The sequence below is a fragment of the Cervus canadensis genome, chromosome 9 (genome assembly GCF_019320065.1).
Source record: "Cervus canadensis isolate Bull #8, Minnesota chromosome 9, ASM1932006v1, whole genome shotgun sequence".
Taxonomy (NCBI): Eukaryota; Metazoa; Chordata; class Mammalia; order Artiodactyla; family Cervidae; genus Cervus; species Cervus canadensis.
Genome location: NC_057394.1, coordinates 60304508 through 60319929, shown reverse-complemented (window position 1 = coordinate 60319929; position 15422 = coordinate 60304508). Strand labels below are relative to the sequence as shown.

The 15422-nt window shown below is 43.5% G+C and overlaps 1 protein-coding gene across 1 annotated transcript in view; it reads left to right on the top strand.

Annotated features, from left to right (window-relative positions):
- The window catches only part of VWA8 (von Willebrand factor A domain containing 8), a 367922-nt gene that overhangs the window by 331011 nt on the left and 21489 nt on the right, over window positions 1-15422 (top strand). The window contains exons 41-42 of the mRNA XM_043478154.1: window positions 11531-11656; window positions 14179-14337. Of these exons, the coding sequence (XP_043334089.1) occupies window positions 11531-11656; window positions 14179-14337 (285 nt within the window). The remainder of the gene's footprint in view (window positions 1-11530; window positions 11657-14178; window positions 14338-15422) is intronic.

Here is a 15422-nt window from a genome sequence, read left to right as displayed (position 1 = left end):
CTTGTGGAGAAAGCAGATGTTTGCTCTGGCTGTTCTGATGTTTTCGCACTACTGGGACACCCATGGAAAAACGTCAGGCATGATACTTGAAGATTTTTTTTGTTTTTTTTTGTTTTTTTTTGTTTTTTTTTTTTTTAATTTTTTTATTAGTTGGAGGCTAATTACTTCACAACATTTCAGTGGGTTTTGTCATACATTGATATGAATCAGCCATAGATTTACACTTATTCCCCATCCCGATCCCCCCTCCCACCTCCCTCTCCACCCGATTCCTCTGGGTCTTCCCAGTGCACCAGGCCGGAGCACTTGTCTCATGCATCCCACCTGGGCTGGTGATCTGTTTCACCATAGATAGTATACATGCTGTTCTTTTGAAACATCCCACCCTCACCTTCTCCCACAGAGTTCAAAAGTCTGTTCTGTATTTCTGTGTCTCTTTTTCTGTTTTGCATATAGGGTTATCGTTACCATCTTTCTAAATTCCATATATATGTGTTAGTATGCTGTAATGTTCTTTATCTTTCTGGCTTACTTCACTCTGTATAAGGGGCTCCAGTTTCATCCATCTCATTAGGACTGGTTCAAATGAATTCCTTTTGACGGCTGAGTAAAATTCCATGGTGTATATGTACCACAGCTTCCTTATCCATTCATCTGCTGATGGGCATCTAGGTTGCTTCCATGTCCTGGCTATTATAAACAGTGCTGCGATGAACATTGGGGTGCATGTGCTTGAAGATTTTAAGTTATGACTCAAGTTCAAGAGCAATATTAGGACCAGACAGGCTTGCATATCTTGCAGATATCTCTGTGCTTTTATGGTCATCTGTATAGAAGAGCAGCGTAAGCCAAGAGGAAGGCTGTGTAGACAGAGGTGACAGCAAGAGAGCAAAGAGTTGCTGGGGGTGGGGCGGGGTGGGGGGGGGATGGGGGGAGTGCAGCAGGGGGAAATGGAGGCAGTCCTGTCAGGGAGCATCTGTATTTCCAGAGAGAGCAGTAAATGCTAATTACTGCTTCTCAGCACACGAGTGACTCGTCTCGTGGCATCAGTGGCCATGTTGTTGTTCAGTCACCAAGTCGTGTCCGACTCTTTGTGACGCCATGGACTGCAGCGCGCCAGGCTGCAGTGGCCTCTCCATGGCCATAAGAGGACAGCTTAACTGAGCACCACCGAGAAATGCAGTCCTGACTTCCAGCCTCTATGAGCAAAGGCATCGAGCTCAGTCTTTGACAGGCGACCATTAGAAGGATTGAAAAACTAAAAGGCTGTAAACAGTGGAAAGCCCGTGTGATAGGGAAGAGTGTTAGTGACATCTGAGAAGCTCTGAAGAGTTTTTGCTAAATTTAATGCAATGTGACCCCTATGAATAGTAGTACCAAAGGCAATTCAGACTCCTAAGAAACAGCAATACTAGCAAGTAAGTCCATAAGACCACAAATCACGTTAACATCTCTTATTTGGAGAGATGGGGAGGAGAAGAGAGACCCCGAGAGCTGGTGAGAAGGCTCCATATGTTAGCTCTCTGCTGTTTTTTTTCACCAGCTTCCTTGGGGTTTTTACCTCTACAGTGTGGTATAACAAAGTTATCCATTCACATTAGTAATTAGACTTAAGGCTGGCTTGAGTCTGGTCTTCCTACTTTTAATGTAATTTCCACTTTGGCATTGCGTTTTTCATTTTCTTTAAGGTCAAGACAATCTCTTGACCTCCAGGTTGTTACTACCAAGTAGCAGTGTCTGACACCAGCGCTGGGGACCGATGGGGGTGGGGAGGTCTAGGTTTTACACGGTGGCAGAAAACGACAAGCAGAAAGCTGGAAAGGCAATAACCCTGGGAAAGGGGCCAGACCAGCCTCAACTTATCCTTGGCATGAAGACGAGATCAAACAAAGGCCAAATGGCCCCACTGCAATGGTCTTTCCAAACAAAATAAGAAATGATGTGGAGATGAAGCGCTCATGCTGTGACTGTCCGCAGTCCCAGCTCCTTTCCTGCTGAGCTCTTGAGCTATTGTTTATAGCTTTGCTTCAACTTCTAATACCAGTCTAAAATCTTCAAGGAGACTTCTAATAATAACAAAGTGGAGACTCTGTCCAACCTGTTGTTGAACAGTTTCGAACAGCTGTCTCATCATCCAAAAATAAGAGCACAAAAAGATTAAACAAGATGAGATCTATAAAATTATTCTGCAGTGAGGATAGAATAATAAATAATAAGATATAGAAGAAGAAGATGTCGATAGGCTAGAATATTTTCTTCAGAAAACAAAGATTTTTAGAAAACATCTGTTTTGTGTTCTCACAATTCAAAGAAACCTGAAGTATGTGAAATAAGACATCTTACAAGGATCTGGCCAAGAGGCAAGCAGGAATAATAAGGGAATTGAATGCCATAAGGAAGGACTCGAAGAAAATGAAAAATGCAATGCCAAGGTTGAAATCTACATTAAAAGGAGGAAGAACAGACTCAATCCAGTCTTAAGTCTAACTACTAATGTGAATGGAAAACTCGAATTGTTATTCCATCCTGTAGAGGTAGAAACTCTAAGAAAGCTGGTCAATAAAAACAGGGCAGAGGGCTAACATATGGAGCCATGAGCCTTCCCAACAAGTAGAGCCGTACTCAGCTGATGGTAAGTGCTCAGTAAATATATACTGAATGAGCCAGCAATAGTCCCAAAGAGCCCACCAAAAATCACACATAAGCAATAATTCAAGTAATAGTAAAAATGTGCTGAGCTGAAGACAGGCCTAAGTCAATGGATCAAAAGAACTTTACTGAGTGCCAGGCAAAGTTAATGAAAAGAGATAAACACCTCACCTCACTACAGCCTCATGGAATTTAACACTTCAAAAACAAAGAAAATGTAAAAGCAAACAGGCAGACAAAAACTAAGCTGTCATCCAAGATAGAAAAATTCATGTTACATGTATTGAACACCTGAAGATTGTGAAGAACGTCTGCAGGATCTAAGGGGATAAAAGTTGTGACCCAAGAATTCTCTACTCAGCTGAAGTGCAAAACTGACAGAAGGACATTTTCAGATATTCAGAGACTTTAAAAATATGTAACTTAAGTATCTGTTTTAGAAATAATTTTGAAGTGAAATATGTATATACATTATATATATATATACATATATCAGTATTCTAGCCAGTTAAGAAAGGAATCAAATTCCTTGAGAATGGGGAACTTGGGACTTCCCTAGTGGTCCAGTGGCTAAGATTCCATGCTCTCAGTGCAGGGGGTCCAGGTGCAATCCCTGGTTGGGCAACTAGATCCCACATACTGCACTAAGACTGGGTATAGCCAAATAAATATTAAAAAAAAAAAAAAAAAGAATGGGAATTCTGTGGTATTAAAGGACCAGCAATGAGCATTAGAAGCAGTTAAACACAGAATCAGGTCTAAATAATTGTGGTAAATATGTTGAAAAGAAAGTTCAAATACCAAGAATAATGCTTTCTAAAGGTACATAATATAAAAATAGCAAGTTTTAAAATAATATATAGGGCCTGAATCCCCATATTATCTCAAAAATTAAACAAAACTCACGAAGCTGGCATAAATAGAAGTAAGCAAAAAGTATGATAATGCATATGACAAAGAAGAGAAACAAATGCTATTTCATTCCTAGAAACAATTCGAGAAACTGGAGTTAAGTCAGGCTTTTTAAGAGTTTAATCATGCTGGTATTTTTAAAACATATTTCGAACCACATGTTTCGATAAATTACCCCTGGTTATTTTGTGGAGAGGGGATTGTCAGGGGGCAAGGGTTGGGGGGCAGGGCAGGAAGTGAGTAGGATGCTGTTGAAGTGGTCCAGGTGGGCGGAGGTGACCGCTGACTCAGGGCTGGCGTGGATGTGGTACAAGATGGGCAGATGCCACCAAAGTTGAGAGGCTATGTGAGCGGTCTAGGTGTGAGATGTGAGGGAGAGAGAAGCCAAAGACGATTCCCAGATATGTGCCCTGGACAGCTGAAAGAATGGGGTTGCCCATTGCCTCTTGTTGAGAGAACGTGGGGAGCGTGGAGGATGGGCTCTGGGGCCAGTTTTGAACTCTTGAGTTTAAGCTGCCTGTTGTACATGCTCATGGTTACATACAGCTCCCTGCTCTTCTGAAGTAAAAAATTTTTAATTCTTGAAGGAGAGACGTGAAGTTGCTCATAACAACTCATTGTAAAATGACAGTATGTTGTCACCCGGGTAATAGTTTAGTTCCTTGTCACCATCCAAGAGTACACACTCTTCTAACAAGAATCATCTTTGTTAAATACATGAATCATGAATGTTTTGTTTTGTTTTGTTTTTCCCTGGCAATGAGATGTTACTGCAAGAAACAGGGAATTCCCTAAAATAGGAAGGTCCCTATCTGCTCTTTTTTGCAGTACCATTTCACCATTAGAGCAACTAGCAACCTAACAGGTATTTAATAGCTCTTTATTTTATGTCAAAATATCAAGAATCATAAAGAAAAATTTTTTTATTGTTTCCATTGGTTTACAATTTGTTATTTTACAAATACTATACAGAAGTTTACCTTAATTCAGCATCCTTTTTGTTTGAAGGGTACAAGTCAATAGCAAAAAAGTGTATGTTAGTCAAACATGGAGAAATAACAGAAGCTAATGTTTAATAAAATAAATCACTGCTCCCAGGTATCCTCAATATCCATGTATATCTATTTCTTCATCCAATAAGTATTTAGTGATCTATTTAGTATTAGTATTAGTCATCTATACTTTTTTTACTCTGTAGAATGGATGTGCTTTCTACAAAGCCACTGAAACCTTTCTACTCTTTTCATTAATTCTAAAGGAATAGTAGAAGATTGGCTTGCTTGTAGGGTTTATAGATAAAGGAAGTCTTTGGGCTTCCCTGTTGGCTCACCGGTAAAGAATCCGCCTGCCAGTGCAGGAGGCATGGGTTGGATACCAGATGCAGGAAGATCCCACATAGCATGGAGCAATTAAGCCCGTGCACAACTACTGAGACTGTGCTCTGAGCCCGGGAACCACAGCTACTGAAGCCGTCGCCCCTAGAGCCGGTGCTCCCCAGCCAGAGGAGCCACCACAGTGAGAAGCCCGTGCAACTGAAGCCGTCGCCCCTAGAGCCGGTGCTCCCCAGCCAGAGGAGCCACCACAGTGAGAAGCCCGTGCAACTAAAGCCGTCACCCCTAGAGCCGGTGCTCCCCAGCCAGAGGAGCCAGCGCAGTGAGAAGCCTGTGCAACTGAAGCCGTCGCCCCTAGAGCCGGTGCTCCCCAGCCAGAGGAGCCAGCGCAGTGAGAAGCCCGTGCTACTGAAGCCGTCGCCCCTAGAGCCGGTGCTCCCCAGCCAGAGGAGCCAGCGCAGTGAGAAGCCCGTGCTACTGAAGCCGTCGCCCCTAGAGCCGGTGCTCCCCAACCAGAGGAGCCAGCGCAGTGAGAAGCCCGTGCAACTGAAGCCGTCACCCCTAGAGCCGGTGCTCCCCAGCCAGAGGAGCCAGCGCAGTGAGAAGCCCACGCGCCACAACTGGAGGGTAGCCTCTGCTCACCACAGCTAGAGAAAAGCCTGTGCGACAGCAAAGACCCAGCACAGCCAAAAGTAAATAAATCAAATAGTTATAATGACAGCTCTTTCAAAGAAAATAGAAGAAGTCTTGCTTAACCATAACCCAAATAAGTGAAGATTTAAGATGAGTCAGAATGCTTTCAGTGCTGAAGTCACAAGACCCAGTGTCACAAACCGCAAGATAATTGGTTTTTGTCAAGTTGATTCCTCCTGGTGTCCTCACTGCTATAGATGTGTGGGGTGTGTGTGTGAGTCTGTGTGTACTCTCTGGTTAACCAAATTATTTCCCAGAAAATGAAATTAACCAGAAGACGTCATCCTCTGAGCACTCTAACTGTTCTTTACATGAAGGTAATAAAACTATATTTCTTTTTCAGAAAGTCTGTAACATAGACTTTTTACTGGTGAAACCTATCTTTATATATAATGAATTCTCATTAGTATGAATTTATGACATAACACAAAACATATGGACATATTTACAAGAATACTTTTCTTCATGCAATAGAAATAACAATAAAGAACATGTCTTGGCCCTTTGTTATAATTAAAAATATATATTTAAATACAGTAGGAACTTACTATTTAAAGAAGCACTTTAATGAATCCCATAAAATACACAGACCAAAATAATCAATATTTCTGTTCCAGCCCTCAGTAGAGTTTTGAAGAGCCTCCCCGCCTCTAGCACATTGCCTTCAAGAACACCCATCCTGACATGCCTCTTCCTGTTTTGAGTTTCCAAGTACTGGTGGGCTGGCTAGATGATAGATAATAAATTATCTGTCCGTATTTATCTGCAAGTTATATACTTGAATGAATAGTGCTACTATATAAAAATGTCTTTGTGTCCATAGTTCTGGAGCAAAAGCCTAGCACATTCTTTAACTTCTCAAAAACAAAAACTACTAGTTCTTGTTTCTAAAAATATCTGTGACAGGCAGAATAAAAAATAATTCATTTATCCCCAAATAAAAATTTTAAAGAAGAGAATAGACGCCCACCAGAATGGCTAAAATTAAAAGGAAAAAAAAAAGAAAAAGAAACTGTCAATATCAAGTTTTGGTGAGGATACAAACAAAGGAAGCCCTCATACACTGATCCTGGGAAATGTAAACTGGAAAGACCACTTTGGAAACCTATTTAACAGTATCTCCTAAACCTGAGTCTATCCAGCATATCCACCCAGCTGAAATACACACATACCTGCTGCAAAAGACATGGTCAAGATACTCATGGCAACATTACTCATCATAACCCCAAGCTGGAAATAACACAGTCGTAGATGAGATACCAATTGTGACACATGGTCAAAAATCACACGGTTGGACATTGTCATGGCGGAGACAGAGAATCAAGAGCTGCTGGGCACAACAGTGTCGGTGCCTCTCCCGGGAGCGATGTTGAACCAAAGAAGCCAGACACAGAAGAGTACATACTATTTGATCCCACTTTATGAAATGCAAAAACACACCAACCTAGTCTGTGATGATAGAAGTCAGGCGGTTGAGGGGCAGGGGTCCTTTGGCAGGGCCTGGGTCAAGTCCAAGAGAGACTCCGGGAGGCCGGCGGGGTATAGGTGTTACAAGGATGTGTTTGCTTTTAAAGTTCACTGCCTCTGCACTTGAGATTTATACACTTTATTATGAGTATATTTTACTTGAATTTTTTTTCCATTAATTTTCATTAGTTGGAAGCTAATTACTTTACAATATTGTAGTAGTTTTTGTCGTACATTGACATGAATCAGCCATGGATTTACACGTATTCCCCATCCCGATTCCCCCTCCCACCTCCCTCTCCACCCGATTCCTCTGGGTCTTCCCAGTGCACCAGGCCCGAGCACTTGTCTCTTGCATCCAGCCTGGGCTGGTGATCTGTTTCACCATAGATAATATACATGTTTTGATGCTATTCTCTCAAAACATCCCACCCTTGCTTTCTCCCACAGAGTCCAAAATTCTGTTCTGTATTTCTGTGTCTCTTTTTCTGTTTTGCACATAGGGTTATCATTACCATCTTTCTAAATTCCATATATATGCGTTAGTATACCGTATTGATCTTTATCTTTCTGGCTTACTTCACTCTTTATGATGGGCTCCAGTTCATCCATCTCATTAGAACTGATTCAAATGAATTCTTTTTAATGGCTGAGTAATATTCCATGGTGTATATGTACCACAGCATTATACTTGAATTTTAAAAGTTGACCCAAAAAAGTGGGTGGCAAATTTACTGGAAAAAGCACATCCCTTCCTTCACTCTCACCCCAAATTTTATTAAGTCTTTTTCTTTTATTGGCATACAGAATGGGAACAAAGCCTTCAAACTAGAGAGGACGTTAAAAGACGATAGCTGTGCACAGGAAAAGAAGCAAACCAGCATAAGAAAGTTAAGACCCCAGATCTCTAGGTTCTTTCGTGATGGACAGTCTAGAGACAGCAGACAAACATGATATTATAAGGGAAAAATAAGTATTTTGTAATTTGATAACCCCCTTACTAAGGGCAATAATAGATCCCCTAGAAAGGACCTCCTTTTATCCTAATGTTTACTAATTATTAGCATTGTTGTTGTTGTTGTTCAGTTGCTAAGTTGTGTCCGACTCTCTGCAACCCGATGAACTACAGCACGCCAGGCTTCCCTGTCCATCACCGTCACCTTGAGTTTGCACAAACTCATGTCCATTGAGTCAGTGATGCCGCCCAACCACCACATCCTCTGTTGCCCCCTTCTCTCCTTGCCCTCAGTCTTTCCCAGCATCAGAGTCTTCCAATTATTAGCATAGATACCAAAAGAAGAATTTTGCAGTGCTGTTGGGCTGGTTGTTTAACACACCTGTTACTGGATCATGGTTCTCTTGCTCTTAAGTCAGACCTTTTCCCCAAATTCACACCACCTGTAATTCCCTTCTTGTGCCTTTTGTCTGTTACAGCAGCCTCTGTGCTCTACCACTGATCAGGAATTGATATCAGTAACACTGGATTTTGCAAACCTCTCGTAAAGAGTTAACATTTGTTTACTGTATAGTCTTAAGGAGCTACCTCATAATGAAGTGACTTTGATAGTTAGCTAGCCAGTGAGATTTCTATCTCACAAGCCTACTAAGGAAAATTGAAGACAAAGTTCTTCTGGTAAATGATAAATGTATACTTTAGGCAAATATAAGAATATCTAAAATAACAAACCATCATTACTCCAGATAGCTTCATTACAGTGGGATGATTGTTATTGTTTAGTCACTGAGTTGTCTCTGATTCTTTTGCGATCCCATGGACTGTATCCTCTGTCCATGGGATTTCCCAGGCAAGAATATTGCAGTGGGGTTGCCATCTCTTTCTCCAGAGGATCTTCCCAACCCAGGGATTGAACCCAGGTCTCTTGTATTCTTAGATCTGACTCTGTCCCAACTTAGAGAACAACAAAATGGCTGAGAGCCTTGGATAGCTATTTAGGAGATTTTTGGTATCCCATCACCACCCCACCCCACACCCACCCACCAAACTCCAGATAATGGAAGATTTTCATCCAGTTACATATCTGCTAAGTGATTCTAGATGTTTTTTGCTTCTTTTGAGTGCTGAGAGTGCTAATGTTGGAGCAGAAACATGAATTTTGGAAAGCAAAGTATGTTTCCTGTAACTAATTATCCACCCAAGTCTCTCAAAATGTTTACTATCAATAGCAAACCAGCTTAACATAACTACATTTACGCTAATGTCAAAATAGGCATGAAGTGAACTGGTTTTCTAAGCAGTTATTTTCCCCATAATCTGTTGCACTTAGCAGACAGGCAATTCAGCTATTTCTATTATTGAAGAAGAGATCTACTAGTGAAAAAAAAACACATTACTTCAAAGTCACTTTTAAGACTTTGATTAATGCTTAGAAGCTTACAAATTAGGGACAATTCCCAGTTACTTGAGAAAATATTACTGTCATTATTTTGATATAATTAGGAAGAGGCAAAGGGTAAAAAAAAAAACAAATTGGAAAATCCTCCACTTAGTACTAGTGACTTTCATTTCTAATTAAATGTAGACTGTGCTGTGCTTAGTCACTTAGTCATGTCCGACTCTATGACCCCATGGACTGCAGCCTGTCAGGCTCCTCTGCCCATGGGGATTCTTCAGGCAAGAAGACTGGAATGGGTTGCCATCCCCTCCTCCAGGGGATCTTCCCAACCTAGGGATCAAACCCAGGTCTCCCGCATTGCAGGTGGATTCTTTACCATCTGAGCCACCACGGAAGCCCAAATGTAGACTGTTAGACTTCAAACAGACGTTCATAGACACAGTGTCCCCTCAGTTTGGAGACGGGGCTGCAAAGACACAGAGAATCTCAATAACTGCCCAAAGTGAGACAAAACTAGAAGTTTCACATGCTGAATCCAAGTCTGATGCTTTTTCTACCCCGAGCCACTCTTTGTCTTGATAAATGCATTGCCGAAGTGAAAATAGACTCAGTATAGTAAAGAGTCATCATTATATTTATAACTAGATTTTTTAAGAGACTTCAGTGTTTTAGAACAATTTTAGATTCCCAGAAAATTAAGCAGAAAGTGCAGAGAATTTCTATATACCTCCTGCCCCTGCACACGTCCTTCCCTATTACCAACATCCACCACTGATATGGTACATTTGCTACAACTGATGAACCTGTACTGACACATTATCACCCAAAGTCCGTAGTTTACATTAGGAATCACTCTGAGTGTTGCACATTCTGTGGTTGTGGATAAATGTCTAATGACATGTATCTGCCATTACAGTATCATCTTGAATAGTTTCACTGCCCTAAAGATTCTCTGTGCCTTGCCTTTTCATCCCCCACTCTCCACCAACCCTTGGCAACCACTGACTTTTACTTTCTCCATAGTTTCGCCCTTTTACAGATTGTTGTATTGTTGGAACCATACATGCCGTAGCATTTTCAGATGGACTTCTTTCACTTAGTAATATGCATTTAAGTTACCTCCATGTCGTTCTGTGTCTTGACAGCTGCTTTGTTTTTAGCACTGAATATTATTTCATTGTCTGGGTTCTTAATGTAAATATCAGCTTTGATAAACCTGTGCCTTCATTGGGATATTACGACTCTTTATCATTTAACTATCATCTTAGTCCACCGGGCATAGTTTTAAGCATTATGTGCAAATATCTTTAGAAAAGTAATTTAGGAGATTTCTGAATATAGATGATCAGAATGTCAGTAGGGTACAAAATGTTTTCATACTGTGGTTCTCAGCTGTTCCCATTTGTACTCTAAGTCACAGAGAACTTGAACAACAAGTTCTTGAAAAGGAAGAATCTGAAGATCACATTTAAGAATCTGAAGACTATGTTTTCTCTGTGCTTGCAGACAATGCTAACAAGTTCAAGCTGATTAACTGGTTACCTAATAAATTTTCTAGGAGTAAACCATGACAGAAAGTCCATAAGAAATGCACCACCATTACACTCCAGATATTGCATACGTCTCCAGACGTTCATTTGCATACCGTTATCCTGTTCATATGTGCTGTGAGCTCATCTTGTCCTTCCATATGTTAAAACACATGTAATGGACAAAATCTGCACAAAGGGCATCTCTTTGTCAGCAGAGCCAAAACCAGTCCTTCTATGAAGCTGTGCCCGTGCAGAACCAGCACGTACTGAAAAGATCCCTGGTGTGTTTCCTGTTGTTGTTGTTGTTTGGTCGCTCAGTCGTGTCCGACTCTGTGGCGACCCCATGGACTGTTGTAGCCCACCAGGCTCCTCTGTCCATGGGATTCTCCAGGCAAGAATGCTGGAGTGGGTTGCCATTTCCTTCTCCAGGGGATCTCCCCAATCCAGGGATCGAACCCTGGTCTCCTGCATTGCGGGCAGATTCTTTATCGCTAAGCCACCAGGGAAGCTCCATGATTCCTGTTATTCATGCATAAAATGTGTCAGGGCCTCTCCAGAACCAAAGCAAGCATTCATGTGTGTGTCTTTGTAGGCAAAAGGCAAAGAAAGACAGTGGCTAAGACACCAAGCTACTGGGGAGCTAGATGATGCCAAGATCATCGACGGGCTGACTGGAGAAAAGGCCATCTACAAACGCCGGGGTGAGCTGGAGCCACAGGTAAGTATGGGTGCCCTGGGAGCCTCAGATCTGTAGTTTGACCTTCTTCACAGGCAGACGCTTCCTGGAGTCGCTGTTTTAGTCAAAAGACTACCAACCCTGAATATGGCCATCAAGGAAAGCATTATATATATTTTTAATTAGAAGAAAGCATAAATATTACACTGTTTATTATATGAATCAAGATCCCAGCATGAGTCACGAAATACCAGGCACACTCAAATTGAGCAATTGAGGGAACCTAATAAAAAGACTGTTTACAAAAGTAAGGGTGGGGTTTAGGAAGTCCAAAAAGGGACAGTGTGGTCTTCCAACAGCAGGGATCTGCCCTCGGTCTGAAAGGGCGGAGGAGAGAGCGCTTACTGGAACCTGGACAAGGTGGTTCATGGAGAGGGCTGCCCGCCAGGGGCCGCGGCCATCAGCAGAAGGAGAACCGCCCATGGGCCGCAGCGGGACGGGGCGGAGGGAATAAACAGGCCACCGTCCGGCTCTGGTGCGCTGCCAGTGCCTCCCAGCAGCTGCTGGAAGCCGGAGAGGCTGCTGCCATCTTGCAGATGAGCCCCCAGCACACAGAGCAGGGCGCCCTGGAGGGGAAACGCACGACACCGTGTGTCCCTGAATCCCAGAGGGTGACGCAGATGGAAACACTAGAGCCATCTTAGTGGTTTTCTGCTGTTCTGTTCCTTTAAAGATCTGTGTTCATTCTGTAACCAAAGAAATTTTTAGAAAATAAGGAATTCTCCCAGAGTGTAAAGTTTAAGACAGTCATAACACTAAAATATTTGCAGTAATACAAGGGGCAAAAAATGGCAATTAGGTGAGTCTCTTAGAGGGCTCTGTGACTTCCAAAATCCTCGAATAACCGGAATTGCTAAGTAGCCAATGAGACCTGGGGGCCGGTGGAGGTTGGGGGGGAAGCCATGCTGGTATGAGTCAACGGCTGCTTTCTTTACTGACTCACTGTGGTCCACCACTGTGTTTAAATACATCTGAAATTGTGAGTCGTCATGGAAGCAAGCATGAGGCACTGTTAGGCAATGCCTAATTTAGGCAGACTCAACAAGCTTTTAAGAAATACACTGAATCTGCCTCCAACCATTACACTCCAGTACCCACAGAATTTTCTTGAAATGACTAACTTTGCTCATTCGTTTTCATACATGTCAGCGAGTGTATAGTAACCGAATAATCTGGAATTTTTCTCCCTTTTTTCTTGTAAGTAAATCTGACAAGCATACTTTTGTTTTTCTTTCTGCACATAGGCAGGCCTGGGTCCAAAACCAAATTGAAACTCCTAAGCTTTTCACATTTTAATTGACGGTTGTTGCTGACCTATAGTTCGATGCCACGTTCATGCCTTTAATGCCAGGAAAAGTAAAAAGAAGCAGTAATTCAGTAACTGGAAGGAGTAGAAAACTGAAGCCTTCCTAAAGACAAAAGACAGGAAGAGATATTTTCCTTCACTTCTTTGCAAGAAGCCCCTGCCCCTCACATCCCTGATTTTAGGAATCTGACATTTCTTACAGACCATGTGGAAGTGATTTTCAGGTCACTACACAACAGGTAAAATTGCTGTGGGCTTCCAGAATAGCTCCATCTTCCTAGAGAATCTGACTCTAAGGCTTGATGAGAGAATGACGCACTGGGGTTTATATTCTTTCCTGATTATTGTTTTTAAGATGGCATCGGTCTCATTAAGGAAGTCTTACTGGACTAGGTTGGTCCTAGGACCATATTCCAAAGGAAAATCCTCCCCCATGTGGCCCCAACTACCAACACAAATCTGAAGCTCCATTTACTTAAATTCTGTAGATCAGCAGTCCCCAACTTCTTTGGCACTGGGGACAGCTTTCATGGAAGACAATTTTTCCACGGACCAGGCAGGGTTGGTGGGGGTATGATTTTGGGATGATTCAAGCACATTTTGTTTCTTGTGCACTTTATTAATATTTCCATTATTATTACACTGTGATTATATGATGAAATAATTGTCATTCAGTCGCTAAGTCGTGTCTGATTCTTTGCTGCCCTGTGGACTGCAGCACACCAGGCTTCCCAGTCTTCCACTATCTCCCGGAGTTTGCTCAAGCTCATGTCCATTGAGCTGGTGATACCATCCAACCATCCCATCCTCTGTTGCCCCCTTCTCCTCCTGCAGAATCAGATTATCAGGCATTAGATTCTCATAAAGGGTACGCAGCCTAGATTGCTCACATGCACAGTTCACAGTAGGGTTTGTGCTCCTATGAGAATCTAGTGTTGCCGCTGATCTGACACAAGGCAGAGCTTGGGCGGTAGTGTGATTGATGGGAAGCCCACCACTCACCTCCTGGTGTGCAACCCGTTTCCTAACGGTACCAACTCATGCTTCCCCATCTGCCAGGACAGCCTTGTGCAGGGCGCAGCCTACAGCCGATCCACCTACCTGGCAGCTGGCGCCCTGGGGCCGGCGTGAGACCCTCAGAACGGCAGCCAGTGATGGTTTTCTGGTTCTCAAGGCCTTTCTGTCGTCCCTCCCTCAGATGGGCAGCCCCCAACAGAAACCCAAGCGCCTGCGCCTGGTGGTAGACGTGTCGGGCAGCATGTACCGCTTCAACGGGGTGGATGGCCGGCTCGAGCGCTCGATGGAAGCCGTGTGTATGGTCATGGAGGCCTTCGAGAACTATGAGGAGAAGTTTAAGGTAACGGTGTGAACTGTGGAGGGTGAGAAGCGTCCCAGACCCCATCTGCCCAGGAGTCACCCCGAATCAGGACATGATGTTGGCTGGGGGGTGCTCTCCTAGGGCAGACAAGAGTCTTCATCTTCTCATCAACCCATCTGTCAGCACCGAGAAAGGGAGCCTTCTGTTTCCTCTGCTCTAATAACCAGAAAATGATAAGACCTGACCTAAAGACCAGTTGCTACAGAAAAAAGCACTGCCCTGGACAAGCTGTGTGATGTCAGCCGTGATGTTGTGGTGTTGCTGTTGTTGTCAGTCACTCAGTCATGTCCGGTTCTTTTGACACCCTCTGGACTAGAGCCCGCTAGGCTCTTCTGTCCATGGGATTTCCCGGGCAAGAATACTGAAGCGGGTTGCCATTTCCTTCTCCAGGGGATCTTCCCAACCGAGGGATGGAACCTGCGACTCCTGCATCGGCAGGCGGGTTCTTTACCGCTGAGCCACCCGGGAAGCCGCACGTTGGAGTGGAGTGGGGAGGAGCAGAAACAGGCAGATAGAAGCACGGCAGGCATCTCCCCAGATTTCTCAGGGCCACCATCCCCACGCCAGGACCCCTCACCCACCCATCCATTCCTGCTCCGTCACCAACCAGGCAGCCTCTCACAGTTCTCAGCGTTGCTCTGCCTTGGCTCACAGGGAGGGTCACACAGTGGCAGGAGTCTCCCCAGCTGACGGTGAAGGTGCTTGCCCTGGGAGAAATGGTCCCCTTTAAATGATACCCCTTTTGTCATCGCTGAGTTTGCTTTGCCTTCTCCTTCGGAGACCTGAGCTCTGAGAAGGGCACCCGCACTCCTGGCTTTGACCAGAGCAAATAACCTGAACATGGTGCTGAGTAATTCAGTTGAGAGGAGCAATATATGTGCAGCCATGGGCCATGGGTATTCAGTCTATCCTAAATATTCTCAACCGCGTTGGGGATCAAACACATCCTTCAGAAACAGCCCATCTCCGATGACTTAGCTTGACATCCCGCCCGCACCTGCGGATTACTGTGCTGAGCCGTGTCTGTGTGTTGTGATGGACACAGCAAGAAGCAGACTGTGAAA